The 27,277-nt window shown below is 34.2% G+C and overlaps 2 protein-coding genes across 2 annotated transcripts; one reads left to right on the plus strand and one right to left on the minus strand.

The window, feature by feature from the left end:
- Positions 1-170: 170 nt before the first annotated feature.
- LOC120269927 (probable E3 ubiquitin-protein ligase ARI8) lies at positions 171-12,199 on the minus strand. Its single transcript, XM_039276896.1, has 15 exons — positions 11,803-12,199; positions 10,577-10,701; positions 10,220-10,322; positions 9,983-10,073; positions 9,254-9,426; positions 7,886-7,990; positions 7,674-7,762; positions 6,882-6,989; positions 6,707-6,797; positions 6,493-6,582; positions 5,523-5,570; positions 4,426-4,497; positions 4,229-4,328; positions 4,004-4,130; positions 171-806 (listed from the first exon to the last, which is right to left on the minus strand). Exons 1-15 carry the CDS (start codon positions 11,962-11,964, stop codon positions 521-523), a joined length of 1,770 nt encoding a protein of 589 aa, XP_039132830.1. The 5' UTR covers positions 11,965-12,199; the 3' UTR covers positions 171-520.
- An 8,009-nt stretch (positions 12,200-20,208) lies between these two features.
- On the plus strand, positions 20,209-26,493 carry LOC120270450 (inositol transporter 1-like). The gene is made up of 6 exons (XM_039277456.1): positions 20,209-20,465; positions 21,983-22,053; positions 22,168-22,503; positions 24,502-24,609; positions 24,698-24,883; positions 25,589-26,493. Exons 1-6 carry the CDS (start codon positions 20,330-20,332, stop codon positions 26,279-26,281), a joined length of 1,530 nt encoding a protein of 509 aa, XP_039133390.1. The 5' UTR covers positions 20,209-20,329; the 3' UTR covers positions 26,282-26,493.
- The last annotated feature ends 784 nt before the right edge of the window (positions 26,494-27,277 follow it).

Below are 27,277 nucleotides of genomic sequence, written 5' to 3' on the forward strand. Positions count from 1 at the left end.
ATCAGACAGCTTAACAACATCTAACTCTCAATATCATAAATTTTATCATTGCAAGATTGTAAGCAGAAACCCTCCGCAACAGCCAAGGTAGCTTATCAGCTTTTTTTTCAAGTAAATCTATATACATACAACCTATAGGAAGGTTTACTAGATAGATAGATAGATGGATAGGTTGGAATATAAACTTTTGCAGCAGAGGAACATAGCATAATTTGATGTTTTGACAGTCCATTGCAACAGAGGGACTTATTTTGCCTTCCCATGTTGGAACTTTCTGCTGCTAAATTAACAAGCCAAGCTCTCAAAGGGAATTTAAATATATATATATACAAGGAAGGGGTAGTAGCAATTCAGCAATCTTCCATGTGAAAGGCAGCTACTTGGCTTTCTTCTCTCACATTTCTTTTCATTTGTTTCCCTACAACGGGGGGACTTTTTAACTAGTCCGTGATATCATTTGAAAAACATCAATAAGCCCTGTTGGAACTGCTGAGCACCAACAGCAAACTAGGACCGGGCTCTATGATCGTCTCTGCTGACACATCTGGCAAACGTTGGTTGATTTTACATTAGCGTAGGTGCAACGATCACACGACCAGAGGTTGGTGTCATCCAAGCTGTGACTTGGACCACCTGACCTCGAGCCTGATCCGGCCAGCTTTGTCTTTCCACCTTTTCCCTTCCCGACGATGATGGTCTTTGAACTAGAAGTCCTGCTGCATGTTGCTTGGTGGTCAGTCGCCTCCACATCTTGCAGCCCGGTTTCCAGAGCTCGGACAAGGTTCTCGAAGTAATTCCGAGTTACGCTGCAGAAAACAGATAAAAGAAAGAGATCAAGGACATGAAATTCATGAAGAACCGAGGAAAACAAAGATAATCAGATGTGTAATAAGATGTCATGAATAGGCATGGTAGGTTTGCCCATTCAGACAACTTGATAAATTTCCCCAAAATAATAACAAGATTAGAATTTGATTATGGAAGCAAAATTAATAACAAGATCACAAGAGCTGAAGCATGCAACGGCAATCAGAGATTGTGTAATGACACGTCATAATAGGCATTGTCCAGACAAGATAAATTTTGAAAAAGAAAAACATTTGTAATATAGGTAAAAAAGCCTTGGTTTTTAATAACAAGAATAGAAAGAGATTAAGAAAACAAAATTAATAATAAGATCACAATAGCAGACGTATGCAGCAATGAAAGATCCATTATGGATATACAGATTGTCCATTCAGGCAACAATATAAATTTCACAAAAGAAAAGCATTAATATATAGGTAAGAAGCCCTAGTAGGTTTTTTGATAATGAGATTATAAAGAGCTTAAACAAGAAAACGGAATTAATAATGAGATCACAATAGTCAAAGCATGCAACAAGTAAAATAATATGTTGTGGATATCCAGACAGCAAGAAAAATTTCACAAAAGAAAAACATGTGTAAAATGTCAAAACCCTTGGTTCTGAATAATGAGATCAGAAAGAGATTAAAAGAGGAAATGAAATTAATTTACGAGATCACAAAAGCTATAAAGCATGCAACCACGATCAGATGTGATCAGGCATACCGCATTTTCTGCTCAGATAACACAACAAATTTCGTAAACAAAAAACATGTAAAACAGGTAAAAGCTCTCGGTTCTTAACAATGAGACTAGGAAGGGGACAGAGGTCAGAAAGAGAATTAAAAATGGAAACAAAATTAACAATGAAATTACAAGATCCAAAACGTGCAACAATGATCAGATGTGCAATTATGCCATGAACAAGGCACACTAGATTGTCCCATCCAGACAAGAAGATAAATTTTGCAAAAGAAAAACATGTAAAATACATAAAAGGCTCTTGGTTTTTAAAAAGAGATAAGAAACAGAAAAGAGATTATAAAGGAATTACAAAAGGAAACAAAATTAATGATCGCAAGAGCTGAAGCATGCAACAATGATCAGATGTTAATATATGTTGTGAATAGGCATAGTAGATTGTCATCCAGACAGCATGATAAATTTTTGAAAAGACAAATTTGTAAAATAGATAAGCACCATCGGTTCTCAATAATGAGAAAAAAAAAGCAAAGCAAAGATTCAAAAGAGATTACAAAAGGAAACAAAATGAATAATGGGATCACAAGGGACGATCAGATGTCTGAAAATATGTCATTAACAGATATAGTAGATTCATCTCTTTAGACAGCAAGACAACCTTGGCAAAAGAAAAGCATGCATGATAGGTAAAGGCCCTTGGCTCCTATGACAAGAGCACTGCACAAAATTGAAATGGTTCTATTAAACTATAGGGCAATCATGCCAGATTTTTCGACAGGACAGAATACCGGTACAAAAATTTTAATAATGCAAGAATAAATACATGACTAAAGAATGCCCTATTTGGTTCTCAAATATTTCTCGGGAACAGATGGATTGAAGCGGGGAATAGTTATATGCACCTTAGCCAGGTGGGTGCATTACACCATGCCATTGGATACACCACATGGAAATAAAGATAATAAGTCAATGGATAGAAAATCGCATTAATGCTGGATGCAAACATTGAAAAAACTAATAGATTCTTCAAATGGAATACCGAAGCAGATGTTGGTGAGAGATTTTCATGCTCCTAGGCTAGGCATATCCAGTTTGTATTATGAAGTAGTGATTGATACTCATAAACGTAACTGTACAGCATAAATTGTTAAACAAAATGGCAATGCTTGAGATGGACAAATTTAATAAACACAAAAATTTTACTCCTTTTTTCAAACTGTGAAGAGGCCATTTTTATATCACCAACATGCCTCAAAACCTCGGCCTCCCATCATGAAAGGGAGCGTTTTGCGAAGACTTCTTTGTGAAGGCTGGGTCTAGTTATTTCTTTGTCATCTCAAAATTTCTTGTCATCCATTCTTTAAAGGTTTCCAAATCCTACTTAAAAATTATAATATAGGCCATATAGGCCATAAAGACCTTTTTTTAGTGCAATTCAAACTCCTAACTTAAATGCTTGTCATAATGATGAATTTAATCTCCCTTAAATGCTTGTCGTAAGACACATGACAATGAAGTGGTGATTGAACAACTAGTGCAGCTTACTCTAATTCACTCGATTTTTCATCACTTTTTTCAGACCTGACCTGGCTTCAACCTGGAAACATTAGGATTGGAGGGTAGAGAGTCAGAGATTTGAATGGGCCAAACTAGTAACAAAATGTTATATAAATTTTAATTTTAGTTTAATAAAAAAAATTAATTTGTTATATAACTTAATGCTAGTCTACATTATAATGACAAGATTAATAAAAATTTTATTTATTACAAAGGACTCATTGTAATAATATTTTCTATGGAGGGTTGTATGAAATTTTCCTATTTCAATACAAAACCAACACTAATTCCCAACCCTGGCCAGCCACCACCCTGATCTCTCATCTTCCACTGCAATCTAACCCCTGGGCATCACCAATGGTTGCCATCTCATCAGTCAACTCAGCCTCAACAGACAGCCAACTGTTATGTACCTCATTTTACCAATTCACTTGCCTCACCCATCGTGCCTGAGCCTGGATTGGCCAGGTCTCAGCTGCCTGGACATGCCTGCCAGGTGAGAGACAGATTTAAAGAGTGGGTACATTACTAACGTTACCTAGACCAAACCAGACCGTGGCCAGGTTTATCAGTCAGACAGGCCAGTCCCGCCTGGATTTAACATCATTGCTTGTCATATTCAAGGTCAAATACATGTCAACATGAGCATAAGCATCCAGGCATGACACTCAACATTTACATGAACTGCTTGTTTCTGATATATCTGAATTTAATTCAGAACAATCCGCATACTTTAATCTTATTGTCCAAGTTACTCATATGAACACTGTTGGGTGTTAGTATTGCTTTCAGGTTTCCCTATAAAGGTCATGTTTACCAGAGGAAGCATACCAACTCACACAACAATCATGGATGTTATTTAGACATAATAATAGCAAGAAAACACTGTTCAGAATACCTGGTCAAGCCTGCTAGCTTTGTGCGGAAGTCATTGAAGTCTTTCGAAGGTGATTCTGCTTCTAAGTAAACTTGGAGTTCCTTCTCAGCACATTGATGAAGACGTTCTAAGCCAGACTCAGCTTCACCTGAAAGAAAGAAAGAAAAAAAAAAGGGTAGAAATGCTTATGGAATAGCACATTATACTATTTAAACTCATAAACAGAAATGAAATGACCACAATAACCTTGCAAGTACTCAAAAAATTGTCGCTTTGCATGTTCATGCTCAGGGAGGTAGTATCCATATGCATAAGTCCATTTCAATACTCTCCTACACTCCACTATCTGCATAAGCATCATACGATTTTAATTAAGGCCAGCTCATGACAAACCAGATAGAAGACAATTACCATTAAGAAGAAGCAAATTAACCATGTCATACCTGTAACCAGGCTTCAGTTATGAACTTGAGCTGGGACTCGGGTTGGCTCTGTCTGTCACTCAGTTTTTCAAGCTGTTGCAGACAAAAAGAAATGTTATATACTATGTTCATGTCTATAAATCATTAAAGGCCCTTCAACAATATATAATGTGGAAACTGTGACTCCAAGAAAAAAAATATTGAAGAAAATGATAGGTATTAAGGCTGGACAAAAGGTATTGAGTAGTCAAAGTGCCATCCTGACTGCAATAAAAAGTGCTCATAATGGTCATCACACTTTGACCCAAAGAACATCACAAATAATACACAAAAGAATTTCGGCGATGTTGGGTCTGATGTGGTCAGCAAAATGCGCTACAGAACCACTCAGCACCATTTTTTGCATGAGCTGAAAAGAGTAACATCATTTGAGAAAAATCGGTCCAAGCAAATGAGTTGGTAACATATCCAAGAATTTTCTTTTTCCCATATTCATAGCTGAGCTCAACCAGCAAGCCTCTATGAGTTGATTAATTAAATATACCCCGATGATGAATATAATGATTGAAATCTATGTTAAAACAAAAACACAGCTACATATATATATATATCATGTGACGACATTTAATTTGACGCATGAACCTGAGAACATATATTTTGCGGCCGCATTTGCATTTGACACATGGACCCACAAAGGACATATAAAATTCTTGGACGGTGGGAAACTAAACGTCACTTTTACATCATTTGAAGAATTGAAATTTCAAAATTTCTAAATAGCTCTATGATACTGAACCTTAAGTCTAAGAAAACAACAATAATTATTAAGAATCTTTGTTACTTGTAATTCAGATTGCAAATAGAAGCCATGCAGCTCAGTCTTTCTGGTATCCGATTTATTGGGACAATGCTAATCTTGTTTGGAACATGTTATTTATTTATTTTGATCAAATTAAAAGAGCTTAACACATTGGCTACAGATTTTTATAGACAGATATTTGTATATAAAGAACATTTACTTCAACATAGGTTTTATTAGATCCTGTAAATATTCTTTTGTGCCATTCTTTCTATTAGCTGACTTACAAAATAGGACAAAAAAGATAGGCATAAGGAACCTTTTCAGATTGCATGCTATGTAAATCTGCTAGCGCCTTCTGCCTTGACTGCAAACAATGAAACAAGATGTATATCAGATTCAATGTACACCGAATTTAAAGAGAAGATGACAGCAAGCAGTAAAAAGGTTGCAAGTTAGTGTATAGAAGCATCCTACCGGCGTTACAATAATGTTAGCAAGTAAAATTCATATGTGACGAGATGGGTTAAAACCCTACAAGATCTATTGTAAGGAATCTAAGAGTTAGGTGAAACCCATGGCAAGAAATATCATACCGGTCAAATAGGGAAAATATTAGATTTGGTGAATATTCTTAGTATAGAAAGATATAATGGTTGGTGTTAAAGACAAACTATAGGAGATTTGCATGCCCTCTTGTAACCTAATCATAGGAAATTTGTAACTTGGCTATAAATAAGGGCAGCTGTATGTTGTTTGGGTATTCAATATTGTAAGTGGTTGTAGAAATATTGTATTTTTATATTTCCTAAGAGTAGTCAAGTAGCTATATTATTCTTCTTTCATGATACGAGTCTCCCCACAGTTTATATCTTGGAAACTAAGCAATAAAAGATCTTTGGTAATCTAGGAAAGGGGTTCCAACAATATATACAAGTAATTTAAAGAGAAAAATTCTATGCAAGTGGAAACAAACTAAGATGGAAAATTCACTGTCATGAATCAAGCACAACAAATTGGTTGGCGCAAGAAGCATCATGATAATTAGAGTGCCAAAAAGAAGATGGAAAGCAAATTTCATACAATAATGTTAGGGAAAGTTCAATTGTAACAATACTTGCTAATAGGGCAATGGTGCAAGACAAAAAACAAAAAACAAAAAACGACGTCTATTTTAATAAATATGCCAATAACCAAGGTTGAGAAGGGAGATGAAGGTGCAGCATAAAAATAAAATAAAATTGCAAAATTCAAAGTGAGGTGAACAAAAAACTGAACAATTGGCATACTGATTGATTAGTTGCCCATCTTTCATAATAATGTGTGTATCTCTCAAGTGAATTTTTAGCCATTTCCCGTCTCCTTTCAGATTCATCGTACTGCAGCATTTCATTAAGAAAATAGGTTGAGACCACACCAGAAAAAAAAAATTAAGAAAATGGGTCTATCCAATGCTTATTATTAAAATAAACCTAAAAAGGAGAATGTAATTTAACGTCATACCGCCCCTTCCTGTTTTGCCGCTTCATAGCGATTACAAGCATAGAAACCACCTGTCCTCTCCCCATGGTCTGACCACGCACCAAGACATAACCTGCAATAACATATTGCATAAAATGACACAAGCACATGCTTGAAACACCATTGATGCTTTTAGTCTACCAGAAAATATATTTACCAGCAAAACTCAAATTTGCAAGGTGGAGTGCATGTAATATGCATACAACCCTGGTTTTTCTCAATCGGACGCTTGCACTTAGGACATGGCTTTGAATTCGCTAATATCCTGAAATTCAAAAGGTATGATGTAAACCAAAATAAGTTGTACAACCATGAGCTCATCAGCATCAATATGAGCTTATAGAATTTTTAAAGCCTTAAATGACAAGTTAAAGAATTAAATCCATGATTTTGTTACAAGTTAGTGAAGATTGCACAAAGGTATCCTAAGCAAAGTTATAGACAAGACCTTAAATTGGAAGAAAAAAGGAGGTGCCACATGTTATGAAATAGAAACCACAGAGAAAAGTTTAATTTAGGAACATAGTGGGATTCAAAATCAAGAGCCAAAGGGGTAAACATTAGAATTACCAAATAGATTCACCAGCAGTAAAAGGTAACCAATAAAAAAGAAAGGGGGTTTAAGTAGATTGGGGAGGACCAATTGAAATTAGAAATTGATAGAAAGCGAGGGCATGGGCACATGTGAGACGAAAAAAAAAATTCTATTCTAGTTCTGTTTTTGGCTATGGATTCGAATCTAAGAAAAATTTTCTTGTCTTTCCCAAATGATAAAGGAGAAAAGGATTGGGTCAAACGAGAAAGCTATTTTGAAATTGTATTAACAATTTGCTTGTGAAGGTGGGGATCCCGTATTTTCTGAGGCCTAATGCAAGGAATTACAGATAAGTTTTTTTCAACAAAGCCGTGAATTAGGAAAGTCATTTTAAGTCGAATAACTATCTCATACCAATTCATGTTTTCAGACTCTGCACTGTTCTTTAAAATCCATGTTGCCACTGTACTGCAATCCACTGGCCTATGGGCTTCCTCGGTACACTGCTCATATGCAAACACTCAGAATAATGTGTAGAATCAAACAAGAAATTGACTCATTTTTTATTTCTTTTTCGTAGTTCTTTTAACTTGCACACTAGAAGGATGCTAAGGGGAAATTCTTACATTCCAACAGAAGCCATACGTACAATTGCAACATACATCGTAGCTTCCACTGCCCATAATGAACTCTACTGCATAGTCACAGCCAGGGGCAGGGCACCATTTTGTCTGATACAAAAAGGAAATACATCTACAAATGAGTCAAGTATTTCAAACAAAATTTAAGTATTAAAACTACATGGATTAAAATAATTTCTCTGTTGGTTTATATACTAGAATCCATAAAAAAAATGATTGAAGGACTATCTGTCCAGACAAGTTGTCCATGAACTCAATTTCAGTTTGATTTCTGGCAGACTGCAGTTCGTTTGAATAATTTATAGTCTTGGGCAAAGATTAAAGTAGTTGAGCTCAAACAGGAGCAGGCTAACTAAAATTAGCTGACAAATACCAGTAAATCAGCCCGGCATATATCAGCTTGCAGGCTAAGCAGACTATGAATGATCCAGATTCACTTGATTGGCAAGACATAACCAGTACAACCCATGGAAACTAAAAATTCAAAGAGAAGTCTGCTGGTGCCAAGTCAATCAACATCTAAGGTTTTTCATTTTACCATATTGCACCCTTTTTATGTTGTCAGCCCAATTAAACCTAAACATGCAGTGATACAGTTCAGGTTATTTAGACTAGAACCAGGATTGAGTGACTCTTTAGCCCCAACAACCTCAAGCTAGGTGATGGGTCTTTCAAACTGACAGAGCTCGAATAGCCTAGCTTGCTTAAGCCCTGCTCATTTCCCAGATGGCTTTCGATGATATTAGGTCTTATGGCAAGATTTCAAATGTCATTTCACTGAATACGTTTCAGTATAACACAATTTACCTTATGATTCCTCCAAATTGTTCTTGACCATCAAAATTGTGATATGCACAATTAAAAAATCTGAGACATGATAAAGTATTACAGATGCAATGATACAAAAGAATGGCTTTTCAAAAAGACCAAATGGGATTGCAAACTCAAATACTCAAGTTAATACATGGCCCTCATAAAAAGGCCACTGCAAGAACAAAGATTTGCATGACCAACACATAAATATAGTAAGGATGACAAACTAAAGGAGTAAAATGTTTTTCCTTTAGTCCATGTGAAATTTATTCCCTTCAACAATAAGTTGGCCACACTAAGGGAATAAACAATAATGATAATCTTATGATATTGCAATATATAGAAGGAAAAAGAATCCATGTCCAACAGATGCCAATAGCCTTCTTCTCTTCCAATAACTGTGTAATTGAGTAAAGGTGTGGTATGCCATATAAAGAGGTGCAAAAGGTTTGTTCCTTAGTACAGAATCAATTGTTGAAATTTATCTTTTATTTAAGAGGAGAAGAAGTAAAACTGAGTAAAGATTGAAACAGGACTCACCTTTCTATTATCCTCAATATAAGATCTGAGAAGATAACGGGAATACTTCTCTTTATCATCATCAGTTGCTAAAAAGTTAACCATGTCCTGACCAACAGCAGCATTACAGGAAGGATCAGGGCAACGCAACGAAAGGGACCCAGGGCCATCACTTATGGATGTTCCAATATAGCCTGCCAGTATAATGTGTCATGGGCTAGCAAGGATAAAATGGCATTCATGTGCTATGCAACCGCTTGTGATTATATATGTATCACTGAAAACTTGGCAGAAGCTAAATGGTGAAGTATTATCTAAAACATAACAATGAAGAAATTGAAATATATATTATAGTTTCTTATAACTAAATTTGAGCCATTCATGTTGTTAGAAGCCCAGAATAGCAGTAGAATGGATAGGTGCAGAGTCACCCTATTTCAAACATACAATATAGAGCATTGGTTCCAATTCTATGGTAGTAATAACAATAGGAACTTAGTTCTATAATCAGAACTACAGCAATCAAACAAGTGAAACAACAGAAAGAATCCTCTCCGGAATGCACCACAGATAAGTCCTATCAACTAATCACTCATAAAAGCCAAGAAACAGAAGAGTAAGTAAAATATGTACAAATGTATGTATGTAACTATGTAAGTATGTATGTAAAGATTTAAAGTAAATGAAAACAAACAAAGATGACTAAATCTTTCGAGTATATGAATAAAACCAATAATAGAAAAAAAAAACCTCTCCAGCAAGCATGACAAAATGGGTGCCCACAGGCAGCAGAACTAATCCTATCACGAGGGTAGTTCTCAAAACAAATTCCACAAGTTAGCTGCCAACAAAAAAAAGGTCTTTAATTAGTCATCAGATTAAAATTAGAGATGGGTAGAAATAACACCGTTCAGATATTATCTAATGAACAGGAAGCCGTATGTGCTCAGGCTTTGGACAAAAGGCAAAATTGTGCTAGAAGCTTACTTCTCGAGCATTTGGCAATTCAATTGGCTTCTCCAACAAGCCAACAACCCTCCGTACATTCTCTTCATCTGCAAACCATTCATCATTCACCCTACTAACACTCCTATTCAAACAAAAAAACCAGTAAATTAAGACCAAATAAGTTCAATAAGCAATAAGAACGAGATTAAGCCTCACAGTTAACAATAATATCATCATCATTTGCATAGATGCAGCATGTCTTGCAACTATCAGTAAAATATCAGATATATAACTACAGCAGCTAACAATATTCATTTTCTTTCATTGCATTTTCAAGCTCGCCAAGGCCCAAGACAGAAAAAATCAAGCAAACAGTCAGCATGAAAACAATGATACCAGTTATAATGCCGCAGAAGAATACATGCTGCAACTCTGGGCAATGAAAGTACAGCAGATACCCTGTTTATGTCTTCTTCCTGACGTTGCCGTATGTCAGCTTCACCCAAAACTATATAGTTCAGCTGAAATAATAAAAGAGAAAGCTTTCAGGCATAAAATGAGAAAATAAATTTAGTCATATTCCCCAAATGAAATACACCCTACACAGGTTTTCCACTTTTATCAAGTCAAAGATTTGTCTCAAGCATCAACAAAAATGACATGGTTACAGCTGCACACATACTAACCTAGAATAAGATAAAACATTCCATGGTAACCAAGGTGCTCAAATATTTACAAAAAAAAAAGTTAAAAAGTTAAAAAAAATACATCTTTGGAGGTTTCTTCGGCAAATAAAATGTCACTTTTCCATGTAACTTTTGGCTATTCAATACCATCATTGAATAAAGTATTTGCTCAATGTACATATGGGATTTGTAATGAATATGTATGCATCAAACTTTATATCCCTTTTTATTGCTCCTCTTATCCATTATTATCTCTGCCCATTATAAGTTAACCACGAATTCATGTTAAAAGTTTGCACTGGTTTATCACCATTTGGAGGTTGCTCAAAAAATCTTACAAGCATATATCATTACAGATTATCCAGCAATCTCACAACTCTACATTCACACCTCCAAATATCACGACATGCTTTTATTCCATAATGAGGCATCTAAAATACTTGTTCATTCGTTACTAGAACCAATATCCCGTGTGTATACATTCACGTTAAATAATACACAGACACGCATAAATATATTGCAAGCATGAATTTCTCTGAACTTGGTACTGAACTCAAAGCACATTAGGATCATCCCAAATTCTCAAAACCCACGCAACTAGAAGCATGGATTCAGAGAGAAATGGGACTCCTAACTCAGAACACATCAACAACACAACACATGACCATGCTCATACCAATCGAACTTACATTTCTGGGGTAAAAGATTAAAAAACCAAGAACCATTTGCTCCATCACTTTCTAAACATTCCTCAAAAAGCAAATGTGTAGCTAAATTAATACCAATTTCCCGCAAGCTTGTGTTCTTTCATCATTCTCGTGAAAAAAAAAAACCCCAACAATTTATCAACTCTCTCATAAATCCAATAAAACCATCAAAGCTCACTAAAAAAACAACCAATAAAGTATAAAAAAACCAAATTTAACAATCCATAACCTGCTGGCGCGAAATTATATCATCTGAAGCATCAGACTCATTATCAACGAAATCATAGTCCCCATCCCCATCATCGCTCCCAATCCCGGTATCCCCACTATAGAAATCATCATCAATAGACTCCAGATCGTTCGCATCATGCATATCATCCTCCGAACTCATCCCTCTCCCCGCCCCGAATGGAAAACCGAAAACCTATCCCTGCAATTTCACAAGGCAACCACAATCCGTCCAAAGAGACCAAAATCAAAGATCAATTGGAAGGAGGAGACGAGGAGAGGAGAGGAGAGGATTTGGGGGGAAAGCCGGTGGATTTGGGATCGGGGTTAGGGATTTGGCGTTTGGCTTTGCCGTTCGAGGTGGAGATGGGAATCTAAGGAACCCTCCAGCTGCGAAATGGATGAACTTGAGGGGGTGAAATGTAAAAAGGAATATATATGGAAAAGTAGATGCATTAATTTTGACTCGTTTGCCGACTCTCGTTAAACTATTGGTGTGTTTTCTTGTTCAAGCTTGGTAGGTGTTGGTTTTAGGTGGGAAATGGTAGAAGACTTTTTTGGAAACGGATCTGTGATCCTAACCGTTGATCAGCATTTTGCATACATGATAATGAAAAGGTGAATTTTGTATTAGATTGTAATTTTTCCAACTATAATTGTGATAATGTTTGTGCTTATGATTGGATCAATGTACCATGTATCCGAGTATTTGTTTTGTTTTGTTTTTATACTCTTTGATAGATTTGTTTTACAGATAGATTTTTGTTGTAACTCTTAAAATTACAATTCATTCCTGGAGTTCCTGGGAGTTTTATGTGAGAATTACTTTTCGTTTTTCACCTAGTTGTATACTTGTATGGCAGGAATTTATTCCTGTTGAGGTCAGTCAAATCATTATAAACTTTGTCACTCGTCGACTCGGTTTAAAAAAAAAATTCTGAATATTATAAACTTTATATCAGTGTTAATGATACATATATGATAGACTTATATAAAAGTAAAACTCTATGAACAAATGCATCGGCTATGCACTTGAACCGGCCCATATTGGTCTTCATCTTTATATTTAAATTTCAAATAATTAAATAAAAATATATATTAATCAAATCATGTTTTGTGTACATATAAACCTCGATTTCATGAATTGAAAAATTTCCCAGTTAATAAAATAATTTTTTAATTTATTATTTAAAAAAAAACATGTTTTTCAAGTCAAAATATCAAAATGGTCCATCTATTTTGTGTTTTTCGCCTTTTTAGTCCCTTTAATATAAAATCCGCCTTTTCAGTCCTCGTATTTTCACATTTTTTGTCTTTTTAGTCCCTCTAATTGACAGATCTACCCTTTTGATCCTTCCAGTTGATGAATTAGAGGAAAAAAAAGAATGAAAATGTGTAAATACGATGATCAAAAAAGCAGATTTTACAACTAAAAGATGAAAATGTGCAAATACAAGGACCAAAAGGGCAAATTTTATATTAGGGGGATTAAAAGGAAGGAAAACAAAAAATAGAGGGACCATTTTAATTTTTAAACCTATATAAATGTAAAACTCTATGAACAAATGCATTGGCTATGCACTTGAACCGGCCCATATTGGTCTTCGTCTTTATATTTAAATTTCAAATAATTAAATAAAAATATATTTTAATCAAATCATGTTTTGTGTACATATAAACCTCTATTTCATGAATTGAAAAAATTCCCAGTTAATAAAATAATTTTTAAATTTATTATTAAAAAAAAACCATGTTTTTCAGGTAAGTTTAAATCCCCTATCTTTTAAGTTCTCCAAAATATCTCTGATTTTCATAATTTTATTTTTAATTTGAATATAATTATAAAATTGTCTCTAATTTATTCACTTGATCAGGGAACTAGTGTTAGTGCTTGTCCTCATAACATAAGAGATAAGTCCCCCTACACTCATAAGGGCAAGAAATGAACTCACCCTCTTTTGTGCCTATGCTGATAGGGTTGCATCTAACATTATCTAGCACTGGCAAATTTCCTAGCTTCACATGAGAATTTTTAAAATTTTGAGCGTGATTTTATAGTAATATTGTATATAAAAAAATATAAATATACAATTCTTACAATAAAAAGTGTGAAATAAATTATTACAAAAATATAAATAAAATCCCTATATTATATAAACATATCCTAAAATTGTAGATCAGTACTGTGAGATGAGTCAAAGGATTCAATACTTTGTAGTACTGACTCCACTACAAAAAACATATATTGTAAGAATTCATGGTCTGGATTTAATACGTGTTGAATGTAGTGATGGCAGAGGTCCTCTATTGTGAGAATGGATCTGCAACTCAAATCTTGTATCAGTCAGGTGAAGGTGTATGGACGGAGCATCATTTTCTTTTATACTTCTGATTTGTCGCACTTATAAAAAAAATAATAAATAATAAAAAAAACATTATAGTATGCATAGTAGGATAATCCTTGTTATTAGCTCATTATAATTTCAAGTGCAAATTTAGCTTAAATAAATAAAATATTAACGTACAAAAGAGAATAGAATTAAGTACAAAAGATGAACATCTTTATTATATTTTCAAACATATTATAATTTTTTTTTTTTGCATAGTATGAAATTATGGCATTTTCTTATTTTGGGGCTTAAATTAATCTTTTTTTTTATGATGTAGATGTTAAAATTCTATGTCAAGACATACATGACACATTGACAATTCCAACTCATTTACTGATAAAAAATTCCCAATATCAAATCATCAAAACTATACCAGATTCTCTCGGATGTGAAATAAAAACAAAGTTAATTAACCATTTTGATTTAAATTGAAATTTGACTCTAGAATAAAAAAAAAAACATAATTTAGTACCCTATTAAATAATTTACCCATATTGCATATTAACAAACTTTAATACGCTCTGTAAAGGAAAATAGGGTGATCCAGATTTAGTAGACAATTAGATAATCACCGATGTAAGTCAAAAAAAATCACAAGCATAATAAATAACACAGGGATTTACGTGGAAACCCTAAAAAAGAAAAACCACTGACGACACAATCAAAAGCAATCCATTATGTGAAGAAGAGAACAAAATATAGGAGAGATTTACAAAGATATGAGAGGGAATTCAAAAACAAAGAGTTTCACCGGAAAAATAATCCGGAACAAAGAAGAGCACTCCAAGATAAAACAAGATTCCTACGTCTCAGAGAAACTCTCTTCATAACCCTAATTAATTTTGGGTGGCTAATATATAAAAATATATAAACAAATATTCAACACCCTCATAAAAATAAAAAATAAAACTAGGATTATATATGTAACTATCTCTCTAAAAATATAAATAGACCTTGGCTTTTCAAAAATTTAAGGCAAATCTTCAACACGCTCAAATGGTACAAAAAATCATACGCTCAATAATGTGAAGTCATCATCCAAAGTTAGGTTTGTGAGTAAGGCCTGCATAAATTATTTTTTTAGTTGATAGAACCTATGCAATTAATTTATGGCTAATATTTATTCTTTGATTCCTCGACAACATTTTGGACTCTTCCCTTGTCAAGCCAAATCAATGAATTATTCAATAATCAAAGTTCTAATTTAGTTTTTATCACAAAATTATATAAAATTATGTAAAAATAATGTAAATAACACAGAAATAGATATTTTTGTAAGTGCTTACGGGATAAGTTAACTATTTTTTAGACCAATTAACCGTAGAAGTTTTAGAAATTTTCAAAAGAAAATGCCTTTGAATGTTTTAAATAATTACGTTCAAATCCTTAATATTAAGAATGACACCAATGTTAACACTAATTATATAAACAATAATAATAATAATAATAAAATAACAATTACAGTAACTATAATTATTATTGTAATAATTACTATTAATATTTATACATACACATTTTAATAAAGTGGATGATTGATATATACAAATAATAGAAGTTACAACAACACAATTAAAGGAGACACAGAGCATCGAACCACTAGAGGTGTCTAACAGATAATGAAGACATAATGAGAGTGCATAAAGTGAATATTAAGAAAGGTGGTAAGGCTTTCTCCGAACCGACGACAAGTACAAATTAACTATCAATTTAGCCCGTATTCTAATTAAACTATGGTACACCATGATCTTGTACACCATCATCATGGGATCCCAAGAAAGTGAGACTTTGCTTTACTAAACTGGCTACATCTTCAAATTTGACCCTCTTTAAATTCAGATGCATACACCCGTAAAAGACATATGATCATTTTTTATAATTATCAATAATAGTTGTCATGTTGTGGAGTTAAAAAATACATTATTTGGCTTTAGCCATATGTTCGGGATAATTGCTCTCAAAAGTAAGACTCACATTCTTTTATATTTGACTTGAAGAAAGTGCCTCCAAGCCTCCCAAAAGGTTACATATAGAACAAGGGAGCTACCGAGCATTATAAGGCCTCCATAATGATTCTAAAAGCACTCAATAAAATGACCACCTAGCACCATACGATCCATCATTTCTACTACTGCATGACAAATGACGAAAGTTGTTGTAGAGGGTTTATTGTATCTCAGGGTTGCAAAGTTTTATGGTGTGATAATTTTGTTATCCCAAAGCTAATCATGTGAAAATTTTAATTTTTTTGGGACAAAAGCATTTCCATGTGAGAGGCGTCATTTAGCACCTTCCATCACCATCACTCGATAAGCAATAAAAAAAGGATGTGACTGAAAATTTGTCATTTGAGGTGAGGCACCATTCTTTAAGTCAATGTGATTTAAATGTCAAAGACTAGTGAATCAATTTGAAGGGTCATGGGACCAACTACAGCGAGAGTTAGTTATGTCATGGAAATGATAGATTTGATCGATCCCATTAGTTATTGAATGATATTAAAAGCCTATAGCCATAAATTGATAAGCACACTTATGTTGATCCATCCATCTCACCAAAAGAAAAGTGGTGTTATAGTCCCTAATAATACGTATAATGCAAGCTTTAAATGCAAGGATGCAAACTCAATAAGCTGCAAAAGAAAGAACTCCTCAAAGTTTGTTTTTGGAACAAGTTCCGTTTGGGTCTATCAAGGAAGTAATTAAATTGAATAATTTTGGATCTGTTCCAATACTCTAATCCCTTTGAGATTTCCACCACTATTTTGTCCAAACAGGACAAGATTAAACTCCTTAAGATTAAAGACACCCCATCCCCCAAGTTTCACAGGTTTACATAGGTGTTTTTAATTAACCAGACACCAGTCCTGTTTGTTAATTTTTAAGCCATATCAAAGGGGATCTCTTTCACTCTTTGTATTCAATTGATTACCTTCATCACTACGCTTGGAAGCTTGAATATAGGCATCTAACAAGTTAGCAATGTGGTGAGCATTAAGTTAATTAAGATGAGCATACCTCCAAAAGGAGTTTAGATTTCACAACGATATCCTTGTGTTTGATACTTGATACCCATGATGAGTTTCTCCCAATCTTATTTGCGAGGGTATTTATCAACCGAGGTAAGTTAGGGTAAGAGACCAATGGAGCATGGGTTCTAGCAAATTATGCATATGGTTTCTGTCCAATCCTGGTGAAATATAGACTATCAAATATTATTGTTATTATTATTAATGAATAGAATGAATATTTTATATAAATAAAAAACATTTATAATCTATTTTAATAATTTCTAACTCGAAAAGGATTTTTAAAAATAAAAATTCGAAATAACTTACAAACTAGAAAAACATTAATGAATTAATTTGTTCAAAACAATTTAACTTAATTATTTGGAAAAAAAAACTTTCAAAAATCTTTATACATAACATAAAAATATATATTTTTTTCTCATGAACCAATTTAAATAAGCTCATAATTCATAACGAATTTATCTTTCTTTATTATTAGTTCTAATAATTTCAGCATCACAATGAGAAAGGCGACAAGTCTGGGAACCCACTGGGACGAACACGTGGGGAGCAGACTCACCACCGAACCGCACTCTCATCTCGCGAGATGGGGATCGAACTCGGAGCCCACGCCGACACTCGGCGAGAACACCCCACGCAGTAACCCGACGCCTGCGATGGGCCAAATGGTCGTTGGGCTCAGGGATGTAAGTGGGGGCGGGGGCGGGGGAATGGGATCCCCGGTCCCCGTCCCCGCTTCCACGAGGCGGGGATTCCCCGCCTCCAAACTCCCCACAGGGGAAAAATTATCCCCACTCACTCCCACGGGATCGGGGATCCCATGCAATTTTTATTATATAAAATTTCAATAATATTATATATCAAATATATATATATATATATATATATATATATATATATATATTAAAAGTAGAAAACCTATTTGACACTCATCAATTTCTCATGAAATTTTTACCAATATTATTTTTAATAATATTAAAAATATTTATAACATAACACTAAATTATATTATTTTTAAACTAATATTTTATTTATTTTTATCTCATAATATATAATAAAATTAATTTTATAAAAATATTATATTTTTGAAGTTCATAAATAATTTATTTTATTTAATCTTAATTTTACCTTAATTTCTATAGAAAATAAAAAAATATTAATTTTTTTTTAAAATTTTCATATATATATATATATTTGTACATCACAAGGGAGTAATACTAGTATTACTTAAAGTCTAAAACATTATTAATAAATACTAGAAATATATTTTTTTGAAACCCACATATTTGGTCATTATAATCTTATATTCATATTGAATTATTTTTAAAAAATAAATAACTAATCATATAAGTTATTTTTAATATATATATATATAGTTAAAAATTGGGGAATCCCCATAGGGATCCCCATGGGGAGCGGGGCGGGGAATGCCTTCCCCGCTCCAGCTCCGCGAGGCGGGGAGGAGTTTTCCTCCGTTCCCCGCCCCGCGGGGGGTTATTTCGGGGAATCTCCCCCCACCGGGTGAGTCCCCACGGAAAACGGGGATTCTCGTCCCCATTTACATCCCGTACGTTGGCTCCAGCACCACATTTGAATATTATATCACATGCCCCTCATTTTTATATATAAAAAAATTATTTCACATTTTTTTGGTGGTCCAAAAAAGAAATTTCCCAACAAATTGCATGTCCTACAAGACCGGCCAATCTACGCGCAAAACGACAAATTTATCTTTGTCCAACGAATGAGATCCTGCCACCTGTCCCACTTTCGGTTCTGATTACTCTCAAAAATAAAATGATCCGCATAAATGAAATCGTACGACTCATTATCCACCGTCCATGAGAGAATTAAATATATCTCGAGGTAAAATTAACGGTAGATGGTTTGGGTCCACGCAGTTTCACGTGCACAACGTACCACTTTCTAAGAGCCACTAACTTTTCGACAAGTGTAAGAGAATAAAAGGTTTGCAGTGGTATCCTTCACCTAAACGCCAAACAAAACAATCATACACGAACCACGTGGCGATTAGGTATTCGTTAATAGATACGAGTCATACCATTCCACTCTAGAGCTTAGTTTTAATTAAACTTCTTTGCCAGGAATGGTGTTTATATATATATATATATATATATATATATATATTTTTTTTTTTTTTCAACGTGACACAAAGAAAGACATAAAAATAAAAAAGAAAACTACTCTTACACATACCCCCTTTCGTTTCATATATTTACAAAGTAATCCTCACTTTCAAAATTCTAAACAATCATAAAAAAACTTCTGTAATTTTTTGTTATAATTTTTTAAACTAATTGATTATTTTTACACTTATTTTAATTATTGGCTATAAATTTTTTTATTTATTTTCACCAGTATATCTTATATCACTATTAGGCTACTTTTTAAAATTATGTAATTATTTGATTTTTCTGAGACAATCTTATTATTATTGTTCTTGGTTGAGTTTTAATATTTATTAGTTATTTAATATTTTTTAGAACATATGAAGTATAATAACAAGTGAAAAAGCAAAAGACAAATAGGTGCAGAGGTGTACCAATTGAATTGACTTGACTAATCTCCTAGGGATAAATCCTCCTGCCATATAACCCTAGAGTGAAAAACGAGAGATATTCCTTATACAAAACTCCCACAAGAGATTCAAAAGTGAATTGTAATCGCAGAGACTTGAACTCGAGACCTCTCGGTAGTTATCAGTGGCTAGTCCACGATTCCTAGAAATGAGAAAATTCAACCAGTTAATTCTGTCGAATGAATTAAACTTAGATTTTGAGATAATGATGATGATCTACTCACAATTATGAGTAATTGTAACAGAAATTATTACGGGTTGGCTGTTAATAAAAAAATGACAGGGAGATATATGCAAGAACATCATGGGTTGTAAATAAAAAGATTTCAGGGGGGTATGTAGAAAAAATAATGTAGAATAATAATAAAAGCGCTGTCGAACGCTGATCCTGTGATTTATTTCCAAAATCTCGCGCTTTTCATCATTCGATTTAGGCCAACACTTCTCCGGCCGGCTCTCGATTTCGTTCCTGGTTCTCTCTCTGGGGTTTTGATCTCGAGTTGGGGAGAAGATGACGATTGAATCGGCGCCAGGGAGCTCGGAATCGCTAGGTCCGAAGAGGAGCGTGTCTTATTTTAGCAATCGATACGTTCTCGGGCTCACAATCACGGCTGGGATCGGGGGATTGCTCTTTGGCTATGATACAGGTCTGTGTGTGTTCTTTGATCTGTCTTTGCCTCTGTGTTTTCATGCGATTGTTGGATTTTAAGGATTTCAATAGTTTGGTGTTGGATTGATTGGTGATCTCCGGCTTGAGGGTGAGTTTCTGATGAAAAGAGTGATCTTTGATGCTTAGGTTAATTGAATCAGTGCATTAGAGTGAAGTTTGTAATTTGATACATGTCTTTACAACTATGTATATATATCTCATCTTTTGCTTCGTTTTGACATGAGTATGAGACTCTTGTTGAACTGGCTTATTTGATGCTGCTTCTTTGTTTTTCTATTACTCAAAAATGGAACTTTTTAGAAATTGTTTTTCTAAAAATTGTTTTTTTTAAGCTCCCATTTTTTCTAGAATTTTGGATGTTTAAAAAGTTTTATTATATATACCTATATTTCTTCACCTTTTGCTTCCTTCTGACATGAGTGCGAGGCTCTGTTTGACTGGCATACTTGGTCCTGTTTCTTAGTTTCTTTTATTGCCCAAAAAATTTTTAGAAAATGCTTTTCTAAGAATTGCTTTTTTCAAAAGCTCCTATTGTTTTTAGACCTTTCGTTATCTAAAAGTTTATATAGATATATCTGTTGAACTGACTTATTTGGTCCAGTCTCTTGGTTTTTCTATTAAAAATTTTAGTTTTTCTAAGGATTGTTGTGTTGTTGCTGTTTATTTTTAAGACGTTTGGATATATAAAACATTTTATTATATATTTTTTTGGTAAATTTTGTCAAATGATTCGCCCTCTCGTAGCCACCAAAGGACGCTTTTGCATGATATGGATAAGGGAGTGCACACTTTATAGAAAAGGGCCCTATCGAAAGTGACGCGTCTTTCTTGTTTATTTTTGCAAACATCTGTGTCATATGAATTGTTTGATCTCTATAATTTGGAAACACCACAATAATGCAAAAAGGAAAATCTAGTTTTATTTGTTCTCTGTTTGCACTTACTGCTTCATTACTGGACTACATTTTTGTGAATAGAAGCCTAATAAAAATGCCCAGAATAACAAAAATATTTCTATTCATACCCTTTTTAAAACTGTATATACATGAAAATTAAGTATCCTTGAATGATGATTTTTTTGTTAGTAATAGCAATTATTTCAGCTCCATTTAATATAATATGTAATGGGTTTGTAAAGGCTTTTATTGAGAATATATTTCCACAAAATATTGGAGCATTATAACTCAAACACAGGACCTCACATAATAAGGGATACTAATTAGTTGCTTGAATCAAGGGTTACATGTATGCAGTTTCAAACTTCTCCACGGAGTTTATGCATACTAATCAATTTTTTATAGTGACATTTATTACTGGAGTTGTTGGAGTTGTCGTAGTTTAAACATGGATGCTGTTTGAAATATCAAGAACTTGTTCTTCATATCAAGTATCACTTCGTAAATATATATATATATATATATATTTGTTAGAATTTTGTTAGAGTTTGATTATGGTTAAGGATATTAACAGTTGATTACTTTTTGCGTTCACTAGGTGTTATATCCGGAGCTCTTCTTTACATCAAAGATGATTTTGAGGTTGTCAGCCAGAATAGTTTCTTGCAGGTATAATTTCTTTGAGAAAAACTTAATTTTAATTGTATGTTGTTGGGCACTTCTGGGGAAAGCCTTGGACAAGAATTATTTGCAATTGAGATAGTGAATCTATGTACTTGGTAGGAAACAATTGTTAGCATGGCTTTAGTAGGAGCAATGATTGGAGCAGCAGGAGGTGGTTTAATAAATGACGCTTATGGACGGAAGCGAGCCACTATCCTTGCCGATGTGGTTTTCACAGTAGGATCTCTTGTGATGTCTGCTGCACCAGATCCTTATGTTCTTATATTTGGAAGGTTCTTGGTAGGTCTTGGCATCGGTGTAGCTTCTGTCACTGCTCCTGTGTATATTGCAGAAGTATCTCCATCTGAAATCAGGGGAGGGCTGGTTGGCACAAATGTACTCATGATCACAGGAGGACAGTTCCTGTCATACCTTGTAAATCTTGCTTTTACGGAGGTGATATTCATCTTGCCTTCTTCCATTTAATGATTTGCTTTTATCTATTTCTCATGCGTCCATAAATGAATTTGCTTGTATCCATAGTAATTCATACTAATTGCATATGCTCCATATGCCAAATATTTTGATATAGGTCTTGCGATATCCGTATCTAATGCCATAGTCTGTGTAAAATAGAGCATGCATGATAAACAAGCAACAATGTTTATATGACTAATGAGAAGAATGGGCATCATATTTGTAATCCGAATTGGACAGTTCGTGATGTCATTTGAATTCTGTTTGGAATTAATTACACCTGAACAAGACCCCCAACTGCACTTCTTAATTAGATTATTGATTTAGTTCACTGTAATTTTTACCACAATCCTCCTGTATTACAACATCTACGATAAGTTTTTTGATTGCATCATTTTGAAGGAGAAATTCCATGCAAATGTCTTGGAGTTGAATTCCTGGTGTTTCGCATTGGGGTTGGCGCCATAAAGAAGCCAAGGGAAGTTGGTTTGCTATGACTTTTACTTTAAATTTACTTGCACCTAACGTTTTACACCATCTTTTGTCTGCAAATACTAAATACAAAAAGGCATATCATGGCACCTTGTTCCGGGATGCATAAGAAAAAGAAAAATGGTCAGACCGCAAATGGTATTATATTGTTCCATCCTCAAATCTTCAAATAGTTATCTGCTGTTTAAACTCCCATCTTATTCAGCCTTTTATTTCTTATATTGCAACTACTTGTGAGGTGTTTTGTGCATGTCACTCTTGTTTGTTATGCTCGATCTGATATTTTTGCCTTGCTATGATATCTAGTTCCTCTTCAATGCTTTTATTATTTTTATTTTTTAAGGTTTGTTGTAACTTGCGCTAACTTTCTAATGTCACAATTAAGGAACTGCTGCTACTTTACCAGGAGTCTGAAGTTTGAGGACCAATCCATCTTTGCCAAATGAAGATTAAAATCCTAATGCATACCACTCTTACTTTTCAGTTTTCCCTTTGAGGAGGTCTCATGTGTGAACTATGTTGTTGAAGACCATTAGACTCTATCATGGCCAAAAATGTTTTGAAAATATTTGTTTTTGCAACTTGCTAATGCTCATAGACATGTAGATTGGCAGATGTTGCACCTCTGAGTATCAGTAACTTAAAGTACAATCTGGCAAATTTGAAAAGAGTGAGAAAGGCTGAACTATCTGATTAAAGAATTTTAACCACAAGCAAGGAAATCATGATGGGAAAAGACACTGAAGTCGAAGTAATTAGCCAAACTTCTCCATCATTTGACTAAGTCCTTTACCTTGTGAAGTCTTCAATAAAGGATAGATCTAGTGATATATATATGTACACACACATTTTGACAAAAGTGGATAAGCCACAACTTTGTTAAAAAGAAGGAAGGTTCAAGTACATGAAGATAAGACAGAAACAAACAAGGGAGCAAAACTAGGGAGAACCACAAGCAGTGATTAGAACCACAAGCAAAACTAATGATACATATTTAGACAGGAGTATTAGTCAGCAAGATTTTAATATTTCCCATAGAATTTATTAGTGATTAGGTGATTTTCCTACACAAGGTAATCAATATGAAAACTTCATCACCATTTAAATGTGCGCAATTTTTTTTCCGACATATGTGGGGTATATGAGTTCAATGAATTCCAAGGTTACTGGAATCTGTATCTAACTGACTGGAAGTTCAGATTGACGAACTTATGAGCTGCTAAACTTTCTGATATACAATTGTATAACATTTGAAACTCAATGCTGAAGAAATCAGGTTGACAATTGCTAATGAGTTTAAGGTTTTTTTTTAAAAAAAAAATCAAAGATTTGGATATATTGGATTTAGTTGGATGCTTATAGTTGCCATTACATAGTTCATGTTTCGTGGCTGTTCTATATACATGCTTAATTCTAATTGGAAACTAGCCTTGGCATCCTCCTTTTGGGTATTTTTAATTATTGTGAATTTTTCATTTCAAACAGGTAAGAGGGACATGGCGCTGGATGCTTGGAGTTGCGGCATTGCCAGCCATTCTACAGTTTTTATTGATGCTCTTGCTGCCTGAATCTCCCCGTTGGCTTTATATGAAGGTGAAGCCTTCTCTGAGAAATTTTTTTCATGTGTCACATATTCTCTGGATAAAACTTTTAATCGTGTAGCTCCATGCATATAATGCAGAATGAGAAAGCCAAAGCCATTGAAGTTCTTGCCAAAATATATGATCCTGTTCGTTTAGAGGAGGAGAAAGATTTGCTCTCTGTTGCTTCAGTTGATCATCTTGAATTTGAAAGTTCTGTCAGTTACTCTGATGTTTTCAAATCCAAGGAAATTAGACTTGCCTTTTTTACAGGAGCAGGACTTCAGGTAAAAAACCGTAGCCATGTTTTTGGTTTCTGAAGGGTCTCAGCCCCACTTAAAGTACAAATAACAAAATCTGGGAAGAAATTCATTTAATGGCTATGTTTTATGTGCGCACAAAGAAAGCCATAATTTATTGATTTGGTGGAGAACCATCTATTTCCTGTGCCTATTAGCAAGCTGTGCTAATATCAACTTCAGATTGGAGTCTGCACTCTGCTCAAATCATTTTTTTGTTGTTGAATGTCAAGTTAAATGTGATTTATCGGCATGCAGATTAAATTTCATCTTAGGACTGATAAATACTAGCATAATAGATTTGGATAAGCTTTTTATGACCTTTAAAATTCAAACTAATTTCTTCTTTAGTATAAAGAGTGTGACGGATGGAGAGATCCCTAAGCATGGCTGCGTCTGTTATTCTCTGCCAACAACCCAGATCCTCAGAGTACAGGACTTAGTTAACTATATCTTATGTTTATTTCCTATTAATTAGAATAAGTAAACCTTATTGTACTTTCAAAGTCATTCATTTCAGTGCTTCAAACTTGTGTTATTGTCACTACAATCTTCATTTTGGTTCAATTATCCATATTTCGAGGCTTTGGGTTCTTCTACACTCAAGCTTGAAATCAACTATAGTTGCTTCAATCATTTATATAACAATTATATTACCTTCATATTCAGTCACTGAACTCTTCATGTTTGCAGTTGTTTCAGCAATTCACAGGGATCAACACAGTGATGTACTACAGTCCCACAATTGTGCAGATGGCTGGCTTCTCTTCTAACCAGTTAGCGCTTCTCTTATCATTGATTGTTGCAGCAATGAATGCTGCCGGGACTATTGTTGGGATCTACCTCATCGACCGATGTGGCAGACGCCGTTTAGCACTCACCAGCCTACTAGGTGTTATAGTCTCCCTTTTCATACTATCTGGTGCATTCCTTTTGCAGTCATCTGGTGCAAGTTCTGGCATTTGTAGTTCATTCACCACCCAAGGTTCCTGTGGTGGAACAAACCTTGGGTGGTTTGCAGTGTTGGGTCTAGTTCTCTACATTGCTTTTTTCTCACCGGGAATGGGTCCTGTTCCATGGGCTGTGAACTCTGAGATCTATCCCGAAGCTTATCGTGGGGTATGTGGAGGTATGTCAGCCACTGTAAACTGGTTATCAAACCTGATTGTGGCACAAACATTTCTCTCCGTTGTTGCATTGGTTGGCACTGCAGGAACCTTTTTGATCCTAGCAGGCATTGCCATTGTAGCATTCGCTTTCGTCATCTTCTTTGTGCCAGAGACCAAGGGACTAAGTTTCGAGCAAGTCGAAAGACTGTGGAAGGATATGGCATGGGGAACTGGAGACAGCCAGCAAAGCCTTCTTTCCGACGAACCCAATCCATAGTTGTACTGCATCTCTCTGTATATTCATATATGCATTTAATTATGTGCTAGTTATGCATGTCTGAAAAACAACCATTAGCTTCAGACTTGTAAATGTATATCTGCAAGCATATGAGCATAGTGAAAGCTCTCTTATATATATCTTTGTATTAGATTGGATTTTTGTTTGTATTGATAAGATATTCTCTACTGCAAAGTTATTGTTATACTGAAGTACAGAATATTATGATACCAAACTTATTTTGTCTTCATGTAGATGCTGACAGGCACATACAGAACATTGAAGATCTCACTGAAATGCTGAGATTTATCAGCTTTTTCATTGAAGTGAGTGCATGACCATTTACAGCAATCAATCAGTGTGAATTATGCTTGGAATAATGCAATGAGATTGAGATGGCTCTGCCAATCTTCTTGTCTGCATATCTTCTTGCATTGAAGTAACATTTGCAGTTCATAATGCAGCTTTGTTGCTCATACTGATAAGATATTTTTTTGTGGGTATGTTTTTTACTTCTCTGTTTTTTTTCCTCAGGTTTTACAGTTTTCACTGAAGTTCAGAATATTATGATACTATTTAACTTATTTTATGTGCATATAGAAATTGACAGCAGTGAGAAACACATAAAATTGAGGAAAGAGCAAATTTTTTCCAGATGCTACGAGCATTGTTAGGGGCATAATGATAAATAGTGTGGGTTACAAACTTGTATTCATAATTGAGCATATATTATCATCATTATGTGTAGTATGATTTGAACTCGAAATTTTTTAAATGTCACGTTAACAATTTTTTAATGGATCAATTCTGTTAGGTTGTATTTTTTTAATATTCTAAAAAAACTTTTTTTATGGATTTTGAAAATTCCATGATTATCAATTTTTACCCTCTAAAATCTTTTTTTAGTCTTTAAATATCAATTAATTGATATCTCATGGGCCCACAATGTCATCAAGTAAAATAATAAAGAAGCGTGTACATCATTGGGCCAACAAA

The sequence above is a fragment of the Dioscorea cayenensis genome, chromosome 10, assembly GCF_009730915.1.
Source record: "Dioscorea cayenensis subsp. rotundata cultivar TDr96_F1 chromosome 10, TDr96_F1_v2_PseudoChromosome.rev07_lg8_w22 25.fasta, whole genome shotgun sequence".
NCBI classification, from domain to species: domain Eukaryota; kingdom Viridiplantae; phylum Streptophyta; class Magnoliopsida; order Dioscoreales; family Dioscoreaceae; genus Dioscorea; species Dioscorea cayenensis.